The 27,425-nt window shown below is 39.9% G+C and overlaps 2 protein-coding genes across 8 annotated transcripts in view; one reads left to right on the top strand and one right to left on the bottom strand.

The window, feature by feature from the left end:
- Nucleotides 1-15,473, top strand: part of PTPN2 (protein tyrosine phosphatase non-receptor type 2) — a 56,478-nt gene extending 41,005 nt beyond the window's left edge. For 2 of the 4 annotated variants that reach the window (XM_054016750.1, XM_054016749.1), the window contains 3 exons: nt 4,415-4,608; nt 10,292-10,393; nt 15,047-15,473. In XM_054016750.1, the coding sequence (XP_053872725.1) occupies nt 4,415-4,608; nt 10,292-10,393; nt 15,047-15,068 (318 nt within the window). In that variant the 3' untranslated portion in view covers nt 15,069-15,473. Of the gene's footprint in view, nt 1-4,414; nt 4,609-10,291; nt 10,500-15,046 lie in introns of those variants that run through there. The other 2 variants (XM_054016747.1, XM_054016748.1) reach the window with 2 other exon arrangements.
- The window catches only part of PSMG2 (proteasome assembly chaperone 2), a 45,920-nt gene that overhangs the window by 5,833 nt on the left and 12,662 nt on the right, over nt 1-27,425 (bottom strand). Inside the window, exons 5-8 of one of the 4 annotated variants that reach the window (XM_054016752.1) lie at nt 26,161-26,334; nt 23,243-23,363; nt 22,139-22,242; nt 18,408-20,286 (exon numbers count right to left, since the gene is read on the bottom strand). In XM_054016752.1, coding sequence (XP_053872727.1) covers nt 22,147-22,242; nt 23,243-23,363; nt 26,161-26,334 — 391 coding nt within the window. In that variant the 3' untranslated portion in view covers nt 18,408-20,286; nt 22,139-22,146. Of the gene's footprint in view, nt 1-18,407; nt 20,287-21,899; nt 22,243-23,242; nt 23,364-26,160; nt 26,335-27,425 lie in introns of those variants that run through there. The other 3 variants (XM_054016753.1, XM_054016754.1, XM_054016751.1) reach the window with 3 other exon arrangements.

The raw sequence follows: 27,425 nt of genomic DNA, 5'->3' as shown, positions 1-27,425 counted from the left end.
AAATAAGTGCAAGGTACACACTTAAGCTATGTAAGAACTAGGTGGTTGTATTCTGACACAGCTTTACGACTAGCATTATGACTATACTTAACTGTTTACACCATTAATGATTTTAGCCAAGAAACGCTCTTAGCAGCCTGCAGTAAATGACTGCTACTCCTTTTGGCAGAACTTGGAGTTTACTTCCTGAACATCTTGCTGCTTTGTATACCAAAGGCCATACCTCACATTTCAGTAATGTCACAATCAAATTACTGAATAGTCTGAGACTTTTTTTTTTTTTCTTCCGACATATAAATTCCTCCTTTTTAGCATGTGCATTTCCTGAGGCCCTGAGAAATGTATGGACTATTGTATCAATTTCTCAGAATAACTTTTGGCAGCAATACATGCTTTTTACCATCTTCTTTTGAAATGATGTGTGAATTTTGGAGTAAGCTTTATGTAACTTTTGGAGAATATTTTTGTGTAATTTTTTTTTAATCTCAAGATTTTATTCTATATTAGTCTCTAGCTTTCAAAATTTAGAATAACTATTGGATATTAGTATTTTTTTAAATTATTTCTGGTTATCAGTTGTATACGACTTACTTCCATTTTTCCTAAGATGTGGGAGCCAAGACTTTTGAAAAGTGTACTATTCTTAACAAGTATTGAATGTTTTTCTGTCAGTCTTGGAATGAATGGAATGTTCTAAGAGGAAAAGGTAAAAATTAAATGTTAAGGATGTGATATCACATCCTTGACATGTTTCAATGTGATTGCAAAGTATGCTGGTACATAATTGATCCCATTTGCATTTAAGAACTTCATGAACTTTTGAGTAAACGAAGATATCCGCTTTAATTTGAATTTTCCTTGCTGCTCTTCACAATTTATTTAAAAATGTTTGTTTAGCACTATAGCATGGGAGGAAATTGTTACTTGATTTATTGTATGTGAGGGATTTAAGTTACTTGCACAATAGAATAGAAATATGGACATTGATTTTATCCTATACAGATATACTTTGGTTTGATGTATAACTTATCAAATGGTAAATTTTGATTTTCTTCTTCTGTTAAAGATTTTGTTTTTTAAATTGGAATGCAGGTGAAACCCAGTGTCAATTTGAATTGTTTTAATTGACATCCAGAAATCTTATTTAAAACGCCTTTAAATAGCCAAGCATGAAATGTGTTTGGATTTTTGGTGTCTTCTGAAAAAAGATCAATGGATTTTTTTTTTATTTTTTTTTCCCCCTTCTCGTTTATTTAGAAGGATCTCTGGGTAGGCTTAAGAGTAACAGCACTGAATGTGTGCTCAGGCTGTTTCTTCCTAGTTCTTTTATGCATGCACCTGCTTGCTGCCTGTCCATTTAGTTTCAGTTTCAGCTTTGATGTTGCTGGGTAGGGCATGTTCCATCAACAGTGAAACTGGTTATTTACAAAGTGCTGTCACATGCGTACATTAAACTGAAAATGTAAAATGGAAAGGATTAGAGAACTTTTCCCTAATCAGGTTAGGTATTACTTGTAACAGTACATACAGAAACCTTTAACATTTTAGTGTAGACTGCCTTTCTGGGACTAGAGAGAAATAACTTAGGCTATGGCTACACAAAAGAGTTTATACCTGTGCCGCTGTAAGTTCTCTCGTGTAGCTGCTCTAAGATGACAGGAGAGAGCTCTTCCATCGACTTCATTAATCCACCCCCAGCAGGCAGTGGTAGCTATGTCGGCGCGAGAAGCTCTCCTGCTGACCTAGCACTGTCAATGTCAACCTTTAGGTTGACGTAACTTATGTTGCTCTCGGGGTGGCAAACCCCTGAGCAGTATAAGTTATACCGACATAAGTGGTGGTGCAGACATAGTCTTAGCAAAGGTGAAGACAAACTCCACTCCTCTTATGTTAACATCTCCAGTTTTTGAGGTCTTATGCTCAAAACTTGTAATGCTGAAGTCTCAAGGGGCTGCCCACGTAGATCTAATTACACAGCTTACTGTGTAAGCATTCTTCCAGTAAATATGAGTATAGGGGAAGCTGGTCTCAATCTCTCTGTGTAGTTGCCTGACTCTTTTTCTGGAAAGCTCTAACATTTCTGTTTACAGCAGGCCTTTGAAATTCACTAGGGAGAAAATCCTTTGGCTAGAGAAGTGCTTTTTCTTCTTCCCATGAAATTCCATTTAAGTTTGGCTGAAAAATGAACTGTTCAATTCCTATTTCCCTTCGCTTGCTTGTGACCCTCAGGGAAACTGGCATGAACATTGTAAAGAGATTGCTGATGCCAACACAGCACATGGGTATTTACAAAGTGTACTGGAAGCTGCCAGAGTAGTGAGGGAAGGGTGGGGAAGAATTGGCACATGGCCTCAGCATGGGGGGAGGGATAGCTCAGTGGTTTGAGCATTGGCCTGCTAAACCCAGGGTTGAGTTCAATCCTTGAGGGGGCCGCTTAGGGATCTGGGGCAAAAAATCAGTACTTGGTCCTGCTAGTGAAGGCAGGGGGCTGGACTCCATGACCTTTCAGGGTCCCTTCCAGTTCTAGGAGATGGGATATCTCCATTAATTATTATTATTATTATTATTATTTTATTATCCCATCTCCTCTCCAATCCCCTACAGGCTCCATGCAGGGCAGGGTCTTTTGGGGATGTGGGTTGAAGAACCTGGGTGCCATACTCCCCATGACCATCTCCTGGATTCAGCACATGGTGCTAGCTGCTTCCTGCTGCCTGCTAATGTAGTTAGTCCTGTGGCTTAAGTGGTAGCAGTCTGTGCTGCAATGCTGAAGGTTCAGGTTTCAAACCCTGCTGAAGATGCATGATGTGGGTTGGTGAACTTTACTTAATAAAATGCTTTCCCCCTTTAATCTGCTGGCACCTTCCTTGTCCCTGTCTTGCGATGTTTATATAAGACTATACTATCACCTGTAACTGTATTTTCTTTAAATATTTAAGCACTGTGCCAGCTCACCACCTGCATATCACGTCAGGTCCACAGGATGTGAGCACTTTTTGAGGCTTTAGAAGTGGGGCTAGCAGCTGACCTTTTCAGGGAGTGGGGCAGTGGAGCAGGGAAGCATTTCCACCATCAAATCCAATAAACTCAATTTTTGACATCCACAGTGTTCTCAAGCTGTGGTTTTTGGGAAGGAGGGGGAAATTGTTTTAATATAAGTTTCTAACTGGTGACTGTCACTTATGTATCTCAATTTAGTAAAAGTTTGCCTGAATAATAACTTCACTCTTGGTGGATAAATTCTCCTTTTTCCAATGACAAGACTCCCAGGCAAACTGTTAGCATTTTGAGCTCTATCTCTGCAAATAAAACACAGGTAGCTAGGTAAACACTTGTTTAAATGGAATCTTAGCTTTCCTGGAGTCATTTAGTATCCACTTTTGAGCTCATTAGGCAACAATCCATAGCAACATTACCAATACACAGTTAATTTTCTAATCACTTCATACTCTGCAGGATTTCCTCAGAGGGGACGATGAATGCTGATTGCAATATGTAGTTTTCTAAGAAGGACTCCTACTTCAGAGAGAGAGAGAGTCCCTCTCTCTCTCTCTCTCTCTCTCGTTTTCCTGAGGGAAATACCAGTTCATTAAACATTGCTACAAGGAATTCCAAAAAATAAGTATCCTTGTTTAAAACTATTGGAAATTCCAAAGGGACTGTGTATTCATATGGACGTGTCCAGCTGTACTTTCTTCTAGCTGTCAGGTCATCTTGGACATTTTATCCAGTTCTCTGGATTTTCCACAGGTTTATGACGAAGGTGGCTGATAACAAAAAGTTTTGGATTTACATGGAGTTGTAGAGCAGCAAAGTTCATATCAGAGACTGTTTAATCAAAAAACACTTTTCACATCTGATATCTCTTGTGAAGAACTCTTGTCAATATTTTGTCTCTTGCAAACAGTAAAATTCCTAGTTACACCACTGTCACTTTTAATATTTGAATAATGATTTAGCATTTTTTAATTGTTGTAGTATTGTTTTTTGCTCTTAGGTATTACAGAGAAGGCAATGGTTATCTGTTTAATCAGATCCACTTTTCTAGATCTCTGCAAGTATTCTGTCATGCCCAAGAGCCTTACCTTTTTCATTGCCATGAGTTTACAGCCATAACTTTCACTTGCAGATTTTTGTTAATCCTGGACAGATTTCTATGCTGTATACTTGACCTTCTAGTTGTTTTCTAACAACCGAATTTCCCCCAAATTAGTCTTGGTTTTAGTGTTAACTGAAGCTAAGACTGATGGGTGTACTTGTTCTCTATTCAGTGTAAATAAAGGCATCACTGTGTGGCTTACATCTTTGTTATCTAGAAATTAGTTTTTATACAAATTTTAATTTACATTTTTATTTATATGATCATTCTGTGGAAGACTTCTTTATTCAAAAATTTGTTTTCTCACTCTCTTAGAAACGGTGGAAGGAACTTTCTAAGGAGGACCAAGCACCAAGTTCTGAGCAGTCTCCTCCACACCCAACCAGAATAAATATGGAGAAGTACAATGGGAACAGTGTGGGCTTAGAAAAACAGGAGCAAATGGGGGAGAAAACAAATACTGAACTGTCCACTAAAGTACAAGATACTATGGATGGAAACACTGAAAGGTAAGCAACATGAAAAATTACTTGGTGTGTTTTTGTTTTGTTTTTGTTTTTGTTTTTTAATACAAGTCTTCTTATCCTGGAGTGGGGTTGCCAACTGTCTAATCAGGGTTGAGCTTGGGGCAGAGGGTTAGGGTGCAGGAGTGGGTGCAGGGTGCAAGCTCTGGGAGGGAGTTTGCATGCTGGAAGGGGCTTAGGACTGGGCTAGGGGGTTGGGGTGGAGGAGAGGGTGCAGACTCTGGGAAGGAGTTTGGGTTTAGGAGAGGGATCAGGCCTGGGGCAAGGGATTGGGGTGTGGAAGAGGGTTTGGGGTGCTGGCTCTGGCAGGGGGCTCAGGGTTGAGGCAGAGAATGATGGGTGCAGGCTCCGGCCAGGCAGTGCTTACCTCTGGCGGCTCCCAGTTTGACTTCAGTAGCCTCAGGGAGATAGAGCCCGCTTCTGGGAGACTCCCAACAAAACTGAGAGGGTTGTGTTAGACATGATTTTATTCAATCTTTGATATCACTTCACTTATTTAAAAGTACTGAACAGGGAATAAGTAGGTTTTAAGAAGAAAAGAGAAAATAACAAGGTTTCTGGGACCGGAAAGGCTTACAGCACAAGGTTTAAAGTGTCATTCTGCAAACACTCTAGAACAGTGGTTCCCAAACTGGGGTTCGCAGAACGTTAAAGGGGGTTCGCAAGAAAAAATTCATTAATGGCGGCCAGAGGACCCCAGCATTGGAGGCAGCAGGTGCGACCCAGTTGCAGGACAGATAACCAGAGCCCCCGGGAGAGCAAGGCTGTGAAGTTGGGGCCAGCAGCCCGAGCCCTGTCCCTGTCAGCAGGGGAGCCGGCAGCCTGAGTCCCAGGGAGAGCGGGGCCGGGCAGTTGGGGCTGGCAGCTAGAGCCCTGACCCCCGTCAGTGGGGCAGCCAGCAGCCCGAACCCCAGCGCTCCGGTGGGGCTGGCAGCCCGAGTCCCAGGGAGAGCGGGGTCGGGCAGTTGGGGCCGGAAGGTCGAGCCCTGCCCCCTGTCAGTGGGGGAGCCGGCAGCCCGAACCCCAGCGCTCCGCGGGGGCTGGCAGCCCCAAGCCTCAGGGAGAGTGGGGCCGGGCAGTTGGGACCAGCAGCCTGAGCCCCAGTGGTCAGCGGGACCTGCAGCTCAAGCTCAGTTGACCGGGGTGGTCAATGGGGTCCAGCAGCAGGAGCCCGAGGGAGTATGGATCCAGCAGCCCAGGCCCTGGCATGGGGCCAGTAGCCTGAGCCCTGTGGTGGGCAGGGTGGCAGCTGAGACCCCCAGACCTGCAGGTGGCAGCTCGGACTCCTGTCCTTGTCAGACAGGGGAAGTTGGCATGGAGGGCAGAGTGAGCAGGAGCAGTGCTGTATGTGGGGGGTGGTCCAAGCTAATTTGTCCCTCGCAGGACACTCTCCTAGGGAGAGAACCTTGTGGCGGAAGGAAAGCTGTTTGGAAGCCAAACCAGCCAGAAGCACGTTGTAGCCAGTGTAGCAGTGTTAAGGTGCCTCTGTAATTGTCATTCTCTCTGGAGTGCTGTTTTGCTTCAGTGAGATTTGAGTGAAGCTTCTCATTTTCTAGTTTGTTGGTTGTTAGCAGTCTCTCGGTGTTTTTATTAGAACTTTTTGTACACAAGTTCAATGGATAAGTGGCTGAAAAAGGAAAGTGTAAAGACGCAAGAATCAGCTAGTGTTTCCTCAAGTCCACACTGTGGAAAATCTACGTCTAATGATCATGATGGTCCTGGAAAGTCACTTACAAAGAAAAGAAAATATGACGATGATTATATAAAATATGGCTTTGCATGCATTGGTGATCAAGAATGTCCAAAACCACTGTGTGATTTGTGGTGGTGATCTAGCAAACAGCTGCCTCAAACCTTCTCTACTTCGGTGCCATTTAGAAACTAGGCATCCTGTACAACTCGACAAGCCTGTTGATTTTTTTTTCAAGCGAAAATTAGCTGAGAGGAAAAGTGACATTACCAGTTTTATATCCAAAGCAAGTACTGATAATGAAAATGCACTTGAAGTATCATACCACGTGAGCTACTGAGTAGCAAAAGCATCAGAAGCCCATACTATAGCAGAGAGCTTGATTGGTCCATGTATAAAAGACATAGTTCATTGCATGCTTGGAGAAAAGGCTGCAAAAAGGATTGACAAGGTACCTTTGTCCAATAATACGTTGTCAAGAAGAATTAATGACGTCAAATAACGTAGAGACCATAATTGTACAGAGTGAAAAATAGTCCATATTATGCTATACAGTTGGATGAATCAACTGATGTAGCTAATCTAGCTATTTTGCTACTGTTTGTACATTATGTGAATGAAGGTCTGGTTGAAGAAGACTTGTTGTTTTGCCGACCATTGGAAGAACGTACAACTGGAGAAGATATCTTCAATCTGACTAATGCATATTTTCAAGAAAACGAAATAGATTGGTCTCGTTGCCTAGGCATTTGCACTGATGGGGCCACATCAATGACTGGGAGGTATCCTGGATTTGTAGCTCGAACAAAAGAGGTTGCATCAAAAGTCTCTTGGACTCATTGCAGCATCCATAGACAAGCCCTCGCAACAGAACGCGTGCCTGAAGGACTGCAGGAAGTGCTGCACAATGCAGTGAAAATGGTGATTTTAATAAAATCACGGCCAACAAATTCCAGAATATTTCACGTACTTTGTGAAGAAATGGGTAGTATACACAATTGTCTGTTGACCCATACTGAAGTTAGATGGCTCTCACGGGGCAAAATCCTGGTGTGCTTGTTTGAGCTTAGAATGGAAATCCTAGTTTGTTTTCAACAGCCACCCTTTCCACCCTGCCAGCTGTGTGGAAAATGATGTCAGGCTCCAGAGCCTAGCTTATTTAGCAGATATTTTCTCAAGAATTAATGACCTAAATTTATCTCTTCAGGGTCTCAATATAACAGTTTTCAATGTGCAAGACCGAGTTGAATCTATGATAAAGAAGTTGCAGTTCTGGGAAAGTTGTTTACTGAAACACTCAGTTTGATTGTTTTCCAATCTTAATGACTTCCTGGCAGAACATAAACTTCAGTTGGATCAGTGCACTAAAACCAATATAACTGCACACCTAAAAGGACTTTGCACAGCTTTCAGGGATTACTTTCCAGCTGTATCAGGTGATAATGACCGGATTCGCAACCCTTTTGATGATACCACTTTCTCAACACAGATATTGAACATGGAGGAAAAAGAGAAATTGATTGAGATCCCCTGTGATTAAGAACTGAAAAGGTGTTTCAGAAATCTGTCATTGATCAACTTTTGGCTGAGTTTAAGAAACGAGTACCCCCTTCTGACAGAAAAAGCTGCTGCAGTTTTGTTACCATTTTTAACAACATACTTGTGCAAGAAAGCATTTTCCTTGTATGCACATCTGAAAACGAAATACAGAAACAGACTTGATGCTGAACCAGACCTGAGACTTTATCTTTCTCCAAAGGTTCCGGACTTCAAAGAGCTATGCAGATCAAAGCAAGCGCATCCATCACACTGAGGAAATTTAAATTTGAAACCCTGGAAATACTAATTTTTAGGAGGGGGTTCACGAGATTTCACAATTTAGAGAAAGGGGTTTGCGGGCTGTTAAAGTTTTGGGAACCACTGCTCTAGAACAACAGTTGAAAGGGCTGAACTACTCCGTCCATCTCATTGAGTTGCTAACTTTGGAGCTTACTGTTCGTTAAGGCTTCAAACTTTCAGATAAAAAGGCTGTGTAAGGCCTGGTCTTGACTTGAAACTTAGGTCGACATAGTCACATTGCTCTAGGCTGTGAGAAATTTCACACACCTGTGTGAAGTAGTTAGGTCAAGGTAACCCATGCTATAGATGCAGTTGGGTCACTGCTAACCTAGCTACCACCTCTCGGGGGGGTGGGGGGGGAGAGAGTAGATTTACTATGGCAATGAGAGAAAATCCTTCTGTCACTGTAGTAAGGGTTTAATGTAGACCTGAGAGGCAGTAGCTAGGTTGATGGAAGTGGTTAGGATAACCTAACTACTTCATACAGGGTGTGAAATGTTTCACAGCCTTGGGTGATGTAGCTAGGTTGACCTGAGTTTTAGCTGTAACATAGGCTTAAGTGTCTATGGTACAAGTGCTACAGCAGCATAGTTGTAGCACTGCAGGTGTGCCATTGTAGCTCTTGTAGCAACATACAAGATACAGACTTCTGCCAGAATAGCAGTGTTGCCCAAGGGTGTGAAAATGTGTGATCCCCTAACCAGTGTGTCTGTACTGGCAGACGTTTCTAGTGTAGATACAGCTATACTAGCAAAATTGCATTTATATCAGGATAGCTTGTTTAATTTATGGGGAGAGGTTTTCCTATGTCAGTACAAACAGCAGTTTTGCCATAGGGTTGCCAGTTTTGATTGGATGTATTCCTGGAGGTTTCATCGCATGATATCACAATCAGATGCACAAATCAGATGACAGCTTGGCTTGCAAAGTGCTGAAATAGTAGTGGTCCTACAAGTACGTCACATCAGTTTTTCACCACAGTGGAAAATGCAATGCTAACTTTTCTAAAGAAACGTTTATGGTACGAGTTTCAGAAGTAGTACACACTGATAGGCCCAACTGTAGTGAGTGGGAGCTGTTGGTGCTCCATACCTCTGCAAACTGGACTACACAGGGGCCATATTTTATCCTCAATCTTTGTACCAACTTCCCATTATCAATAGCCAACCTCCTATGGATTGAAGGTACAAGTTGTGTGTGGGTGTGTTTTCACTGTAGCCTTGTTAACTCAGGTGATCAAAACCTGAGGTTGAGCACCCTGGTTAGCTTACTTCTGGTGTGAGCAGCCACAGAACAAAGTCCTACTTGAGTTACTGTATCCTCACTGGTTCTGCACTCGGCATTGTGTATTGCTAAGACCATGTCGCATGGTTCTTTCTGTTACAATAAACTGAGCTGCTCTGATCTTTGCCAGTGAGTTGTGGGAGAACTTGTTTGTTGTTTTAAGTACCTGGGGAATTGTGGGAAGGCAGTGGTGGACTATTGGCATCAAGTGATTTAGCCTGTGTCCTTACTGGAAAGTGTGTGGGTTATCAGTCTGAGGGAAAGCGTCACTCTGGTTTTAGCCTGCAGCCTCAGATGTGCCAGCCAGCCCAGATTGAAAGTACCACTAAACTCATGAGGGTTTTGTGTGTGTGGATAGGAGGGTTGCAGGCAACAATCAAGAAAGAGAGGCTGAGTAACCTCTTCAGTGAAGTTACCCTCAACATGTGCTTTTTTGTACATTCTATATATTTAATATAGAAAAATACATATACATACAAAATACAGAAAAACCTCAGTCACTGAATGAAGCCAGAGTTCTGTGCAGGGGAAAATGTGATTATGCCATTAAGATTATCATGCGTAGGCAAGAGGGAGCAGAATTAAGGTTGTAACTCTGGTGTTTCCTAAGTTCCTGATGTTTGGCTTGGAACCTTAATAATGTTAAAACAGCGCGGGTATTTAATGAAACTGTTCAGGTAATTAGAGTAGCACAGAGTAAAGACCATTCTCATCGACATTCCCTCCTTCATCGTTTTAGTCCTAAACGGCACAAATTGGTTAACTATTCTGTGGGTTGGGTTGGGTTGAGGGGCTTTCTCCTAATCTCTTGAGGAATTACTTCTATTCAACAACTTAGTTTTTTCTCTCTTTTAGTACTGTTCGGAAACGGCTGCGAGAGGATAGAAAAGCTTACACAGCCCAGAAGGTGCATCAGATGAAACAGAAGCTAAGTGAGACTGAAAGAAAAAGAAAAAGGTGGTTATATTGGAAACCTATTCTCACTAAGATTGGGTTTGGTACAGTCATTTTAGTTGGAGCTTATTCTTGCTGGAAACTGTATTTTCAAGAACATTCCTTGTAAGTAAAAACTTACTTGCACTGTGAGCCTGTCTATGGTAGCAGCTAATCTTGCTGCAAGTCAATCATTAGGGAGTTTGACTTTCAGCAGCAAACTCCTTACACCTAAAATCGGTGCAGTCGTTTAGACACAAACTAGATGAGTGATGTAAACTGATCAGTCAGCATCTCAGGACTTTCACAGCAGGTACTTCTGAAACCAAATGGCAAATTGCTACCCAGAATAAAGTTGTTCGTTTGTTAAATAAACAGGTACAAACTTTGTGTAACTGTATTTATATACTTTTAAAAATGGTATTCCACTGAATCTAGATAGATAGACCCTGAGCCATGAAAATTTAACTATCGCGGCTATCTGGGTTTTAATTTACATGCCTGACATAAGCAATAAACAGTGTGGTATCATTTACATTATTAATGCAAAGAAGTTATCCTTAAATGTGTGTAATGTGTAATGTACTATTGACATAGGCATCAACATTTTATATTCTTATGACCCAGGATAAATATATTTTATAACTGCATATTTAATCTTACTTTTTGTAGCTAACTGTACTTTTAAAAGCTTAGTTTGTACAAATTTATTTGACCAAAAAAAAAAATTGATTTTGGAACTTAATGTATAGGATAATTTGTGCACAGTGCGTCCATTCCCCACATTTCAAGATTGAGACTTTTGATATGAGCAGCTAGGGTTCTAATGAAGCACTTTTCAGTTTCTACTCTGTACGCTGCATTCCTTTTATTTATTTATTTTTTGTTTTTGCAGTTTCCTTATTTAAAAAAGCTTTAAAAGGCTTGTTTTTTGTTTTTGTTTTTTTATAAAGCTGTTTGCTAGTCCTAGACTTAGAGGCAAATTGTTAAACTGATTAATGGAAGTTGTATTAAGACTTCAGCTACTGTCTGAAGCTCTAGTTTTGTTAAAGTTCTGACATTCCATTAAATGTGAAATGTGGTATTTTGTGTCTCATTTTTTTTTTTTTTAGTTTTATTCCGTGTAATAATAATAAAATCTATCACCCATCAATAATGGCACATTGAAGGCAACTTAAAACTGATTGAACTTTTTGTGAAAAACTTGTTTCAAAAGTAATTGAAAGCATTAGCTATAGAATATAGATGAATATTGTCAACTATTTGATAACATTTTATGAACTGTGACAGTCTTAAGGATGCCAGATCTATTTAAGGTACTTTTTTAAGTTGCCTATCACCATAGTAAACACAATAGTTAGCCACTTCATCAGGAATAGTAGATGAAGGAAGTACTTATTTACCTTTGGATCAGTTTGAGATGGATGATAAACTTTTCACTGTTTATATGAAAAAGTGTATCTAATAGCTCTTTTCCCAGCTCCATTGTTAACTTCCTTTCCCTTAAAGGAACCTATACAATGGAGTCTGTATGTAGCTGTCCAAATCATTCTCATCTAAGGAGGAAGGCTGTGTGGCCTAGTGGATAAGAGTTCAGGAGACTTGAGTTCTGTTCATGGCTCTGCCACTGGACTGCTGGGTGACCTTGGACAGATCACTGTACCTCACTGCCTCAGTTTCCAAATGTGTAAAAAGGGGATAATGATACTGTGATCTCCTTAATAAAGCACTTTGAGAGGTCTCCAGCCACCTGCAAGCTCAGTAGCAAGAGATTAAACATGGGACCTAAACTGAGTTGCTATTTCTTTGCAGTGCTACTAGATGACTGAACAACATACACTTTTGAGGAGTGTCTCATGGATGTGCAATAGATTTACATAGGTACCTCCAGATAGTGTGAATAGGAGTAAAATGTGTAATTCCCCGGTGTTAGTAAAAGAATGAGACTTCAGGTGGTAGAGTCTTACAGTATTCAGAGCTGTGTTTCTGTAAGACTGCCATTAAAACAAGATGGCAACTTGTACTGGAACCATAGCAGAGCCAAGATTTAGTAATTGCTTTAGCAGAAATAGTAAATTTGGTTACTTGTTGTAACAAGACGGTAAGCAATCAGGGAGAGAGTGCAGATTTTGTGTTTTAGGAAGGTATTGTCCCACCAAATTGTTGTTTTTTTTTGTTTTGTTTTGTTTTAACCTTCAGCTGTTCTAACTCTAATCAACCCCCAGCCTAAAGAGAGTGCATTAGTCTTTCCATCCTATATCTTACTCCTCAATCTTCCCATATTTCTTTTCTGTTGTAAAGTGTCTTACAAACGGCTGGGTTTTATTTATGGGAAAATGTATGTTGTGCCATGAAGTAACTATTATAAAAGTGAAATAAGATCTTCAAATCCTAAAGTGCTTAAAGGAAAACAGTTAAGGAAAAAAAACCTCCTAGAGAGATAATATCCCTTTCTCTGAAATTGCAAGTCTCCATTTATCTCCTGACTCAGCAGCAGGATTTTTCCAAGCATTTTCTGCTTTCCTCTGATGACAAGCTCTAAATGCATCTTTGAACACCCTCATTTGAATTATTTTACCTGACTCCATCTAAACTGTCTCCTACATTGCCCAGACCCCAAGAAGACTTTCTTGGTCTCTTGGGAACGTTCATGTATGCTCACATTGTGTTCACTCCTTTTCACACCACAAAGTAGCATTTGTAAATTAATTTGGTAATTTATGGGTAAGCTGTGTTTGGTTGGCTTGGCTGCATCATTAACAACCAGGTGTGAAGACCTCTGTAACAATTTTTAAGGATCACACCAGTGACAGGCAAAAAAATGTTAAACTCCAATCTGCTGCAGTATAAGATTGGGAAAGAAGCTTAAAGAAGCCTTTTATCACATTCCAGGAAGGAACCTGGTGTAAAATCCTAGTTCCATTTAAAATCAATGGCAAAATGCCCACTGACTTTTTAGTGGGGTTAGGATTTCCTCTTTTGTCTTTAGTTCATAGCACTTTACAGGAAGGTGGTTGTTACAAAATCTAGGCTATGCATACTTTGTTGTTTTTTGTGGCAGTTAAGTCAAAAGAGAACATGAGACAACAGTCTTCACTTCTGAGATATTAAATCCTGATTGGTGCACTAGTTCTGAAATACTGTTGAGCTTCTGATTGAAATCTTGACTGTGATCCTCTTTTCCCCTATATGTATAGTTTTCCAGAATAATTACATATAATTGGAGCATAGTAGAACTTATTTTTTTAATTAGATCACTTTAAAGCTGACATTCAGATGATTAGCTTCATACAAATCTCATTCACCTTTTACCAGGTAACAAACACCTGAATCTCAGTTATAAGTAGCACATTCTAGTTTTATAAGGATTGGAATTGGTCCTTTTGGTTTTCTATTCAATTATATTTTTCTGGCATGGGAAATCTATTGTTTGCAATGGCACCACTTGCTGTGTTGAGTGCCCCTCAATCTTTTAAATATTTTCCCCACTACTTGTTGAGCAGGAGTTATCCAATAGCAATAATTAAATACAGTCTAAAGTAAAGATTTGGAGAAATTACAGGTGCGTTTTAGGGAAATTTAATTTGCAAATGAAACTTAACTTAACTTAAGCTTTTGGAACATTACTTGTTCCGTTTCATTAACTGATGTATTTTTATTTTAATATAGTATTTTAAAAATATACAGCTTAGTGCAAATGGACAATAAAAAAAGGCAAGTGTGTGAATTGGGTGGGGTATGAAAAAGCCTTGAAGTATAATAGAGGCCAACAACATTAATGTACCTTTTCATTTATTAGACTTAAATGTCAGATTTTTGGATGACTGCACAAGAAACTTATGTAAATTGATTGAGGTAACTCATGGGGAAAATTGTCATTGTGGTCAAGTGATTTAAACTACAGGGTGGAATTTGGCAAAGTTAAATTGTGTGATAGTCTTCCTGCCTTTTAAAGCTGTTTTTTAACTGGCTTCAGCTCAGTCTCACTCTTTTGTGTACTAAAAATAAATGTGTTCAAAATATTTCATCTGTCTGAGTCTTTATTTGCATTAAAAGGCCTAATATGTGAAAAAAATATTTTTTCAATGCTGTCAATTAACTTTAAGGAAAGATTACTGTGCTCTGGAAGAAATCAGTGTGGGTTTACGAATGTTGGTTCTTCTAATTTGTTTCTGGTCATATAAACTTTGCTTTATTAAAAATTGTTGTTTTGGAATTCCCTCATTGGGACAAGAGAATTTAGACTTGGAATGTCACTTTGCTTTGAACTGTAACTTCTAAAACAGGACTGGCATTCAGATTTCAAAAAGCAGTTATTAGGTCCTGATCCAGCAAAATACTCATGGAGTCCCACTGCAGTCAATGGGACTGTTGACATGCTTAAAGTTAGGTACGGGCTTTAGTGACCTGCTGGACATGCAAGGCAAGATATGAACCCCTCTCCAACGTGCATTTGCTTTACCTGTAGTATCTCTTCTGAAAAAGATTTGGCATTTCAAACAGTTTTACTACTGATAGTAATGGAGTAATTAGTCTGAGAAACGAATGTGAAAAATTGGAACAAATTATCAGTTTTGGGGTTTGCTTTACAATTTATAGTGACTTCCAAGCCCTTAGTCTGTACTGATTTTTAGTCTTTACTGAATTGGTGACTTTGTTTTGCATTGTATGTCGTAGGCCGAGACTGACTGACATCTAAACCTCCAAGACTTGTGAATATTCTGCATCTATATAAATTGCAAACTATTGACATGCAAGGCAAGATATGAACCCCTCTCCGGGAACAAAAGTGAGGTCTGATAAATACCATGAAGGCCTCATAATTATCTGTTTACAACGTAAACTACATCCAGGGGATGAAGAACACCACCAGCATGCTACTTTGCAAAACAAAATAACTTGCTGTCTTCTGTGTTTTTTATAATGCCTGTATTAATTGTAGAAAGATGTAAAAGAAATAAACTAGAAAATACTTTGTACTGCCATTTTTATTGTATTTTTATACATTTTTGGCAGCATTAAATATTTTTTTAAATTGACAACATACTGTTGTGTGCGCATTATGTTAGGGGAAAACTATTAAACAGTATTTCAAGAAAACTGGGATTTATCTCAAGGCTTTCTTTTTCTTACCCAACTGGAAAACTACAAATTTGATGCTGAGTATTGAGGTAGCCTCCATTAGGAACTCTACCTGTCGTTTTCCAAACATTCCAGTCATAATGAAAACAAGGATACTTGAATACTTGGTTCAGTAACGCTTTCCATGTCTGTTCTAATCTTATGCACAAGCTACTCTACAAAATCCAGTGCAAGAAAGCTGCCATATGATATGGTTGGATTTTCTTATGTCCATTTAAAATCTCAAACTTCTATTTGCAACAAACATAACTGTTGCATTATGCCAATTACTGCCAATGGGCATCTCTCTATAGCTTCAATGGGTTCATGCCTTTAAATTAATATTCTATGTATACTGCTGAATTTACACCTTAATACTTGTGCAGTATGGCCAAGTTAACAATCACTGTAGGGAAAAGAACTTTGAGTTTCATATGCCAAATTCAGAGGTAGAGTGCAAGATAAGTGAGTCTATTAGAGTTCAAAGAACCTCAACAAAAATTCTTGCAATGGTTTATGTTGGAATAGCATGCATACTGAAGGACCAGAAGTGTAAATCAAAGTAGGCACTTCTATACCTTATACCCTCCCATTAGTTGCTTTTCTTCATGCACCCTTCTCTTCCAGCCACTCAGAATCAGTTAAATCAATTTAACTGACTCATGTACTGATCGTGATTGTTTTAGCACTAATCCAAGGCCCTCTGTGTTGTGTGGCAAACTGGACCCTGGATTCTGCAGTCCTCAGGAAATTTAGGTGAACTTAAAAATGGAGGGTTTTGTTGAATTAAAAAGTAAAGTCTACTAATCAATACAGAGTAATGCTTTGTAAATTATTTTGATACTCCAATTTCTTTTGTGCGGTCTATACTTTTTCAGGTTGTAGTAGACTTCTATATTGACAATATCTAACTGCACTTTGGAAGTAGTCAGGGGGGAGGAGGTAGTGTTGGAACTGAGTCTTAAGTGAGGAAGCATGTGAGGTAAGCATATCTAGTTAAACGTTTCTGTTGAAATGAGCAGTAGAGAAATACTTAATGTTGGGTTTTGAGCCCCCAATTCAGGAAAGCATTCCTATTCAAGATAGCATTAAAGCATGTTTAATTGCCCTGAATTAGGGATGCTTTTCTGAATTGGGGCCTAAATTATAACTTTGGTTTTAGGTTTAATATCTTTTGAGATTAATAGTAATCATGGAGATGAATAGTTCATGCCTCAGAGCTATTGTTTCAGGCTGTGTGGAGACTTATTTACCTCAGTTTACACTTCACTTATATTTTCAAGGCTTTCTTTGCACCCATGAGGCTATAAATACTTGTTAAAATGAAAACTCAGATTCTAGAGCACAATTTTCTGGGGCATATGCCATGGCTGTGAACTACATAAGGCCCTATTTACATCACTTTACATATTTGTATGTGTGACCCCCATGACTTTCATGCATTTGAATCTCAACCATAACTTCATATTAATTGGGCTTTCAAAAACAGGAGGTTAAATTAATGAATTGGATAATGAAGTAAACATTATAAGGTAGGATTCTTATAAGCCTACAGATCTGAAAATCTGCACTTGTTTTTCATAGTTCATCATGCTACTATAAATATTCATAACACTTTACCAATGACAGAAATGCAGCTAGCTGCTTTTTTGTGTGTGGTAATTTGGATACAGCCAGTTAAAATGCACTCTGGTCCTAATCCTACAATAGGTTAAGTACTCTCTTTTAAGGCCTGAATGCTGAACTTAAAACTTGTGACCTTTTTTCTGCCTTGGCTTAAGAGTGAATTTGTTTTGGAAATTGATAGAATGTAGCTTACATGTTTGAGTTATCCAAAAAGGAAACTCAAGGATTTTCATACTATTTTGGGAGGGGGAGTGAGAGGGGGCACTAAAGTAACTAAAAATCGTATACAAAATCAGGCTGAGGCTAGGGGCGAATGTCTAGGAAGACTATCCCTCATACAGAATTGAGTAATCTCTTTAAGGCTCTCTCTCCAGTCTGCTGGGAATGATGTAGCTGCAGGGCCTCAACAAAGCAATCACTTTGATTCCCAACAGCTGAAACTATTCAACAGGCCCAGCTAAATAAAGAGAGCTTAAGGGAACAAGTTTTTTTTTTTTTAAAAAGATCAAAATGAAACTGCATTGTACAAGGCCCATAGAGCTGGAAAAGGCCTGAGGTAATAAATATTTTTTCACAAAAACAAGCTAACCATTAATTACTACTGAAAGGAGGTAGGTCCACAGCTGCAAACCCTTACTGACTGCAGTGGGACTATTCATGAGTACAGGATCAGTCCTTCCTGAAGAGCTTTTCAGAAGCAGTTCAGGGTAACAGCTTGTGGTACTAAAGGACCCCACTAAAGCCCTCTTTCTGCAAGTCACTCACCACAAGTAGCTCTTGCACTCATTGAAGACTGACTGTTTCCTTAATTAGATGAATGTTAAGCCTTAGGTCTTGTCCAAATTACCAATTAAGCATTCTGGTTCCCTAAATTCTTGCAGCTTTAGTTAAATACAGTAGGTCAGATTCTAATCTGTTACAGTGGTGTAAATCTGTGGTGACTCCACTCTCTTTATTCAAGTTACTTCAGATCCCAAATCTAGCTCAACATTTTTTACTTTTGATTTTGAATTCAGTCCTGCAAGGGGTGAGCCCTCAGGCTACGATCCAACAAAGTTCTGAAGTATGAGAGTACTATTGATTTTAAATGGGACTATGTTTGTGCCTTCAATTAAGTAGATTGCTAAATACTCAGGTTGTACCCCTCTCCCACCTTTACCCAGTTAAGTCCTTAAACTTGCGTAATGTTCAGATGGGGAGGAGCTGCTCCCCACAAAAGTTAGTTATAGATAACGTAATGATCCTTTAGGAAGAAAAGCACTGTTAGTATAAAGAACAGGAGTACTTGTGGTACCTTAGAGACTAACAAATGTATTTGAGCATAAGCTTTCGTGGCTACAGCCCATTTAATCGGATGCATAAAATGAAACATCTAGTGAGGAGATATATATACATACAGAGAACTTAAAGGTGGGAGTTGCCCTACCAACTCTAAAAGGCTAATTAAGATGAGCTAAAAACTTTTGTAGTGATAATCAAGATAACACATTTAAGACAGTTTGACAAGAGGGTGTGAGGATACTTAACATGGGGAAATAGATTCAATGTGTGTAATCGCTAAGCCATTCCCAGTCTCTATTTAAGCCTAAATTGATAGCACCCAGTTTGCATATTAATTCAAGTTCAGCAGTTTCTTGTTGGAGTCTGTTTTTGAAGTTCTTCTGTTGCAAAATTGCCACCTTTAAATCTGTTAGTGGCCAGAGCGGTTGAAGTGTTCTTCTACTGGTTTTTGAATGTTATGATTCCTGATGTCAGATTTGTGTCCATTTATTCTTTTGCATAGAGACTGTCCAGTTTGACCAATGTACATGGTAGAGGAGCATTGCTGGCACATATCAGATTGGTAGAAGTGCAGGTGAACGAGCCCCTGATGGTGTGGTTGATGTGATTAGGTCCTATGATGGTGTCACTTGAATAGATATGTGGACAGAGTTGGCATCGGGCTTTGTTGCAAGGATAGGTTTCTGGGTTAGTGTTTTTGTTCTGTGGTGTGTGGTTGCTGGTGAGTATTTGCTTCAACTTGGGGAGCTGTCTGTAAGTGAGAACAGGTCTGTCTCCCAAGATCTGTGAGTGAGAGATCATCTTTCAGGATAGGGTGTAGATCTTTGATGCGCTGGAGAGGTTTTAGTTGGGGGCTGAAGATGACAGCTAGTGGCATTCTGTTATTTTCTTTTCTTGGGCCTGTCCTGTATACTGTTAGTATATTTACATATATCCTGTTCTAAAATGGGGACTATAGAAAACTAAGATTAAATTTATTTTTGCAATTTTTTAATCTGGCCATATTTCACAAAGCAAGCATGAGACTGAAATGGGAAATAACAGACCTGTCTAAAAGCTGTCCAGTAATACCAAGTTTGATAGTCCCAGAATCTTCTCTAGTGATTGTACTTAAACTCCTAGCCCTTTCTCTGAGCTGTATTGTCTTTTTGGATGGCATTATCTGAGACTCACTTCTTGATTCAGAGCAACTTTATTTTCATTATGAATAAGATGCCGCGTCAGTCATTCACAAATCCTTCAAGAGCAGTTCTATTTAATGGCCACATACTTTGTTTTTGCATGGGTAGAACTACCTTCCTCTTAAGCCCTAAGGCATCTCCCTTATGAAACATTTCTTTGTAGACTGATTTCTAAATAATTCTAAAAACAGTGAGAAAAGTGAACTAGCTTGAATCTTCAGACAGTACTGTAAAAATCTCATTGGTTTTAAAAGCAGCAGTTGTTTAAACACTGCAGTTATCTTATAGTAAATGAAAATGAAACCAATAATTTGCCCCTTAATACGAGTAGCAGTTTTGTTTCATGCCTGTATTACTCTACATGTAGCTAAACTTAAGCAAGGTATAGAGTAGCTTAGCTGCTATTTGAAACTAAAGTCTTCCCCTTAACATTTATTTGAACTTCATTCAAACAGCTATAGGCTGAAATAGTTGCTCTAACAAGGTCTTTCTGTGGTGTGTAACTGGTACTGCATTGTTTGCAGGCTGTAACTGAGGCTTGGTCTATGCTGGGGGGTGGGTGAGCTAAATCAGTCTAACTTCAGCTACGAAAATAGCATAGCTGAAGTTGATGTACTGAGAGCTACTTACCAGTGTCTTCACTGTGATATGTCAACTTCTGGTGCTTCCCCATTGACTCCACCTACACTTCGTGCTCCAGTGGAGTACCTGAGTCAATTGGAGAGTGCTCAGCAGTCTATTACAACTTTAATATGCCCAGAGACCAAAAAAATCTGACTACTTCTAAAGTGGTTTGATTATATCCACAGTACAATATAGAACAGGAGTATTTGTGGCACCTTAGAGACTAACAAATTTATTAGAGTATAAGCTTTTGTGGACTACAGCCCACTTCTTCGGATGCATATAGAGTGGAATAAATATTGAGGCGATATATATACACACATACAGTGAGCATGAACAGGTGGGAGTTGTCTTACCAACTCAGAGGCCAATTAAGTAAGAGAAAAAAAACTTGGGGTTGTCTGTAAGTGAGGACAGGTCTGTCTCCCAAGATCTGTGAGAGTAAAGGATCATCTTTCAGGATAGGTTGTAGATCTGAGGCCCAGACTCCAATGAGAGACTGCTGAGCTGGAATTGATATGCAAACTCAATACAATCAACTCAGGATTGAATAAGGACTGGGAATGGCTGAGCCATTACAAACATTAAATCTATCTCCCCTTGTAAGTATTCTCACACTTCTTATCAAACTGTCTGTACTGGGCTATCTTGATTATCACTTCAAAAGTTTTTTTTCCTCTTACTTAATTGGCCTCTCAGTTTGGTATGACAACTCCCACCTGTTTATGCTCGCTGTATATGTGTATATATATCTCCTCAATATTTATTCCACTCTATATGCATCCGAAGAAGTGGGCTGTAGTCCACAAAAGCTTATACTCTAATAAATTTGTTAGTCTCTAAGGTGCCACAAGTACTCCTGTTCTTTTTGTGGATACAGACTACCACGGCTGCTCTTTTGAAACAGTACAATGTTACTTTTGTAATTACTGTATATACTCATTCATAAGCTGAATATTTGATAAAGTGATACATTGAAGAGTGGGGGTCAGCTTATAAACAGGTCTACCCCAAAGTCTATGGAATCACTGAATATCTAATATATTGTCATTTTGTTTACCTAGAGCACCTCAGCTCCAGGGCCACAGTTTGCTGTTCACAACCAATGGGCAGAGCCAAAGTTTTCCAACCCCTGAAATACAGAGTTAAGTAAAAATAGCTGACCATCAGGGGAGGTGGGGGGGGGGGGGTCAGCTTATAAATGAACAGGCTGATGAACATGTATAGAAGGTACTTATTTGATTTATGCCTTAGCCCTGTAAATCTTAAACTTCTACACTGTAGCTGCACAAAGTCAATCTTAACTCTAAAATGTTTTTTTCTTTAAATTTGAGAGCCATTTCTCTGGCAGCAATCAACCTTATTGTCTTCTTTAGTAAGGATTATCCCCCTAGACAGTTTTAATTTTAGTGTCGCTGTAGCCTGTGGGAAGGGGTGGAGTCTGTTGTCTCATTTACTGCCCAGTGGAACAAAGTTAAAAGAGAACACAGTCCAGGCTGATATGTCTTCTGCAATGTACCTCCACAGATAGTGGACTAGGAGTCACTGGCGGCTTGCTTAGACTGCCAGGAAGATGAGGGGGGAGAGGGAGCAGGCTAATGGGGTAAAGGGTCTCATAGCAATTCCTAAGGATCAAAGTTTGTTACCCGCATGGCAATGGTGGGGGAGCAGGATATTAAATGATATAGTTAACCCTCTAAAAGAAAAACAAACTTTAGGTATTTTATTAGGAAAAAAGTCACTAAAAGATACCAAAAACTTCTGTGCACACCATACACCTCTTTGGTCAGAGTGAGACCCACATTAATTTTGATATTCAGTGTATCAAAGGAAATGTTTGCATAAATAGGATATTAATGTACATAATATTAATGAATGCTAAGCAACAACATTGTCTGTTACGCTTTAGAGGGAGATTACTGATTTTTCAAAATACCAGAGTAATCAGTAGAGTGCAGGTGGAAGGCCACTACCAAAGAGTAATCTCCAAGAATGTGGTATTTTCCAGTGTGAAGGAGTAGCTGGCACATCGCTGTTCTGCTGATTTAAGAACAAAATACATTTACAAACTTTGGTATTACATTTACCCCAGATGGCAAGTCAGCTTTTCCCATTTCCCTTCCCTTTTGGGGGGGATATTTAGTAACAGGTGTACTGGACTGCACCATTTTACATCCCTATAATCACTATAGCTTGTCTTAGAACTACTATAATATCAAACAGGCTCATAACTCCAACCCATCCCAGTAATGTTTGTTTCCAGCATGAAACGTGTTAGACCATGAAATCTGGTCTTGTGTGAGCTTTTACCCCATGCTATGCAGACTTCACAAGGGAGATCAACATTTCTCAAATTGGGGGCCCTGACCCAAAAGGGAGTTACAGGGGCATTGCAAGGTTTTTTTTGGGGGGGGCGGGGGGTCACAATGTTGCCACTCTTACTTATGTGCTGCCTTCAGAACTAGGCAGCCGGAGAGCAGCAGCTTTTGGCTAGGTGCCCAACTCTGAAGGAGTGCCCCAGCCAGCAGCCACACAGATGCAAGGGTGGCAGTACCATACCATGCCACCCTTACTTTTGTGCTACTGCTACCCCCAGCTCTGCCTTCAGAGCTGGGCAACTGGAGTGTGGTGGATGCTGGCCAGGAGCCCAGCTCTAAAGGCAGCGCTGCCAACAGCAGTATCCCAACCCCTGCTACAGTAATCTTGTGATACCACACACACACCTCCTTTATGGGTTAGGACCCCTACAATTACAACATTGTGAAGTTTCAAATTGAAATAGCTGAAATCATGACATAGGCTTTTAAAAATCCTATCGCCATGAAATTGACCAAACCGGACCATGAATTTGGTAGGGCCCTACATACTGGGTTTGAGTTTGCTTCCACTAACCTTGGAACAAAAGGACAGCACCTACTCTGGCATGCAACCTCATCTGGCAGGCTGTCAAGTTCATGAAGGGGAAGGAGTCTCTAATTTTGAGCTGCTGAAATAAACAGTAAGAGCTAAAAGCAAAAACTTTAGCTGAAAGAGTACTTACTTCACTTTTAATTAGCTGGAGCCATTCATTAAGATAGTTAACAAGAGCCAGTGCATCAGGGATGTTGTCCCCCTCTGAGCAGAATTTCAACAGAACTGCCATTTGAATTCCATTTGAACAACTGGAACAGAAATTGCTCAGATTGTCAATTGGCACAAAACTCCCCACCAGTGATTACTTTAACATCAGTTTTTAGTCTTACACATAAAAAGGAGTAGCCCATTGGTTTTTTAAATTAAAAAATCCAGGTTTTTTGTTTGCCTTCTGATAGTCAACAAACTGCTTAAGTATCGGGGGTAGCCGTGTTAGTCTGTATCTACAAAAACAACAAGGAGTCTGGTGGCACCCTAAAGACTAACAGATTTATTTGGGCATAAGCTTTCGTGGGTAAAAACCTCACTTCTTTGGATGCAAACTGGTTTTGACTTTTTGGGGGGCATAGATCCTATGCTGTGGGAGTACTCATTATAAACTACTACACAGCTAATTTGCGGTTTTGGTACTACTACTTGGGCATTCATACAGATTCCTTTGATACTGACCCTTAATCTCTTCATGTACTACAAACTGAAAAGTAGAGCGGTTATATGTAAAGTGCAAAACCAGTGCCCCCACACTATGAAAGAAGGTAGGACTTGGATATGGGTAGTTAAATCATGGAATAGCTGCTTGAACCAGATGAATATAGATGGAGGATAATTTACTTAAGATAACAGGAAGGACCTAGAAAGGAATCTCAAGAGGGACAGAATAAGACAAGGAAAGGCATGATGGGAGTATAACTTTACTGAGCTAACAAATACACATTCTTGGGATGGATGTAGCTTGATATTAGGGATGAGGATAGAGCTCCATCTGATATAAGCCTGAGGGGAAAAGTAGAAAAATTCTAAATATAATCCAGTTTGGAAGCTGCCTCCCTTAATATTTAGCCTAGGAATTTCACTTCAGTTTCAAAATGAATAAAGATGTGCCTCATGCCTGAAAAGGGAAAACACCGACCATACTGGGAGCTTGTATTGAAGTATTAGTAATTCAAACAGCAATCACTTCTAATGAGTGATTCATTACAAATACAATTATAAATATTTCCAACCTGGAATTACAATAAAACTTGGGTTAGAAAACAGTAACTAAATGTTTCAGAACTAGCAGACAGTAACATTCTAGTCATAGAGTAGAAGAATAACTATCTTACTTTCTTAAACACCGTAAAGAAAGAATGAGATACTCAATGAAATATGTATTTGAACAACATGAAGACACTGTTCAAATAAGTTTCCCATTTGAAATGGCAAATTTAAAAAGATATGAAAGTTTAGAATAAACTTAAGGGGGAAATAAATGTTAATTCACATCTCTCCCCCACCCCAAAAAAAGAACAAAAACAAATAGCTTAAACCCAATTCAAGTTTCAAGATTGGGAAAGTCATTAAAAACAGTAGCCTGAGAAAAGCAGACACACTGAATCTTCAGCCTAAGCTTTGTGAAGCATGGGATACAGAGTATTTGGTGCATAAAATGTCAGACTGTCTTTCTGAAAGGCAGCATGGTGTACACAGACCTGTAGACTGGAAGTCAAGAAGTCTGGATGCTAGGCCCAACTCTTCCACTGACTTGCTGTGTGAACTAGGTCAAATCACTTAACATCTCTATACCTGTTTCCTTTCTCATCTCCTCCCTTGTCACATCAAATTTAGATTGTAAGCTTTTCAAGGCAGGGATCGTCTCTTTCTTTGTGTTTTATACAACACCTAGTGCAATAGGGTCTAAATCTTGATAGGGGCTCCTCTGTGCTTCCATGATCAAATAATACATGCATCAAGGAACAGGCCAGGATTTTCAACCCTCGTCAAGGCTAAAGTTCAGATGGGCTAAAAGGCAACATATGCTAAGAAAGTAGTAAATTCTTGTACCTGGCACAAAATAATTTAACACACTTCATTGCAAAAGTTGTTTTACTCACTCAGCATGGTAAGCTTTATGGTCAAATTCTCGAAACTCAGACTTGCTTTTAGCATAATCTTTTACCCAAATGCATTCTTTTTTTTAAAACTGTCAGCTGGTCCTGAAGCCAAAGACTCAACAAAATCAAAGTTTAGAATTTTATTCTGTAAAGACTGAGCATATCATTGGGAACTATTTCAATCATCGTGAAAGCAAGTATCTTTACAGAAGCTGTTTAACTCAACATGTGTCTCTGTTATGGACCAAACTCACAAACAAGGAAAGTTTTCTGTATCTTATTTTGCTATAATAAGATATATATATCGGGAGGGATAGCTCAGTGGTTTGAGCATTGGCCTGCTAAACCCAGGGTTGTGAGTTCAATCCTTGAGGGGGCCACTTAGGGATCTGGGGCAAAATCAGTACTTGGTCCTGCTAGTGAAGGCAGGGGGCTGGACTCGATGACCTTTCAAGGTCCCTTCCAGTTCTAGGAGATGGGATAGCTCCATTAATTTATTTAATAGATAATTTCTGCATTAATTTGGCGCTTAAATACGTTAAAGTACGTATGGTAGAACACTGTTCTTAATCATCAAATAGGGCAAGTGTTTCAATTATGATCTTGATTGCTGCCTTCCTCCTTTTCCCCTCTAGCCACCTCAAAAAACATGAAAGTCAGATTGTTGGCTACTGTGCTGCAGCTCTATTTTGCTAGGGTTTTTATACATCATGTAAATCCTCTCTCAATCATGGATTTGTTCTGGGGATGACAATCTCCTGTTCTACGCCTACAGGTTTTTCTGAAGAATACCATTACTAATAATATACACAGCATCCCACGAAAAGACAATGTATGGTCATTTTTCCTGGGATCTGACTAAACAGGCAAAAGTAGATTGTAGCTGGGTAATAAAAACAGGGACTTCTGACATCTTACTATGGTTCCCTTTAACATCAGCCAGCTCACCCACCTCTCACTGAATAATAATGTTGTGATGCCACCTCCAGGAATACGTAGTACCATGTCTGCATCATTTACTCCTGGGTAAGCAGCAACTTTTTCCATCTCTTTCCAGTTTAGCCTCTGCATTAGATCTCCAGCTGTTTTCTGAATAGCAGGTGAGAGTAAGTATCGTAGTGGAGTACTGGAATAAATCATAAAATGCAAGAATACTGTAAATAGTTATATAGATTACTTGTGTAAAAGGATAATTGTAATCTTCTAGGGCCTCAACCTGGTAATGAAAGCGCACAGCAATTGCTTTCTTCCACAAGTCAAACCCACAGACTAATGAGGTTGCAAAAACCTAAGCTCATCAGCAATCTGCCACACACAATGGCACATTTTGGAAGTAAATATTCTTCTTCTAGTGATTGCTCATGTCAGTTCCAATCAGGTGCATGCAAGCCGCGTGCTCAGCAGCCAGAAAATTTTCCCCCAACAGTCGGTCTGGGTGCGCCCTGGGGTCACGCCTTCATGACGGTCAATATAGGGTCCTGCCAACCTGCCATCCCCTCAGATCCTTCTTGCTGGGTACTCCGACAGAGGGGTAGGCGGGTGGGTATGGAAATGGACATGAGCAACATCCCAAAGAACAACAGTTATGAGAAGGTTAGTAACAGTGTTTTCTTGTTCAAGTGATTGCTCATGTCAATTCCAATCAGGCGATTCCCAAGCCTACACTTTGGAGGCAGGGACAGAGCTTAAATGTTCACTGACTGGATCTACCATCTCTGATCTGCTGAGTAATTGCATTCAGCACTCGCCTTACCCAGTTTCTTTCAATCAGTCTCCCTGATTAACCTGCTTCAAAACATGTATCCCCTTTGTGGGGTCTGATTTATTAAGTCTTTCCACAAAGTGTAACTCATTGTCAGTTGTGCCACTTTCACCCCACTGTGGGTCCATTTAAGAATCCCAATCAGCTCTTGCCCTGGTTCAGAAGACAGGTCCCGCTTTGTCGCCTTCCTAGAGTTGGCATTGTAAGGTAGCCAATCCCTCTGTCTCTCCCAAAACTGAGAGCCCCTTGCTCTCCTTGTGGAACAGTATATATACAACAAACAGTCATAGTTTCTCCCCTTAAGGCAGGAGCCCCATACTCTCCTCCTGGAGCTGAGTAATTCAGGCAGTTATTACGGCACTCTTTAGGCCAGGAGTTCTCAGCTTTCCTCCTAGAAGCTGGCTTGTACTTTAGCCAGCTGTAGGGCCTCAACCAGCTCCTCCTTCAACTGGCTC

Source organism: Malaclemys terrapin, chromosome 2, assembly GCF_027887155.1.
Source record: "Malaclemys terrapin pileata isolate rMalTer1 chromosome 2, rMalTer1.hap1, whole genome shotgun sequence".
Classification (NCBI taxonomy): Eukaryota; Metazoa; Chordata; order Testudines; family Emydidae; genus Malaclemys; species Malaclemys terrapin.
This window is presented reverse-complemented; position numbering and strand designations above follow the sequence as displayed.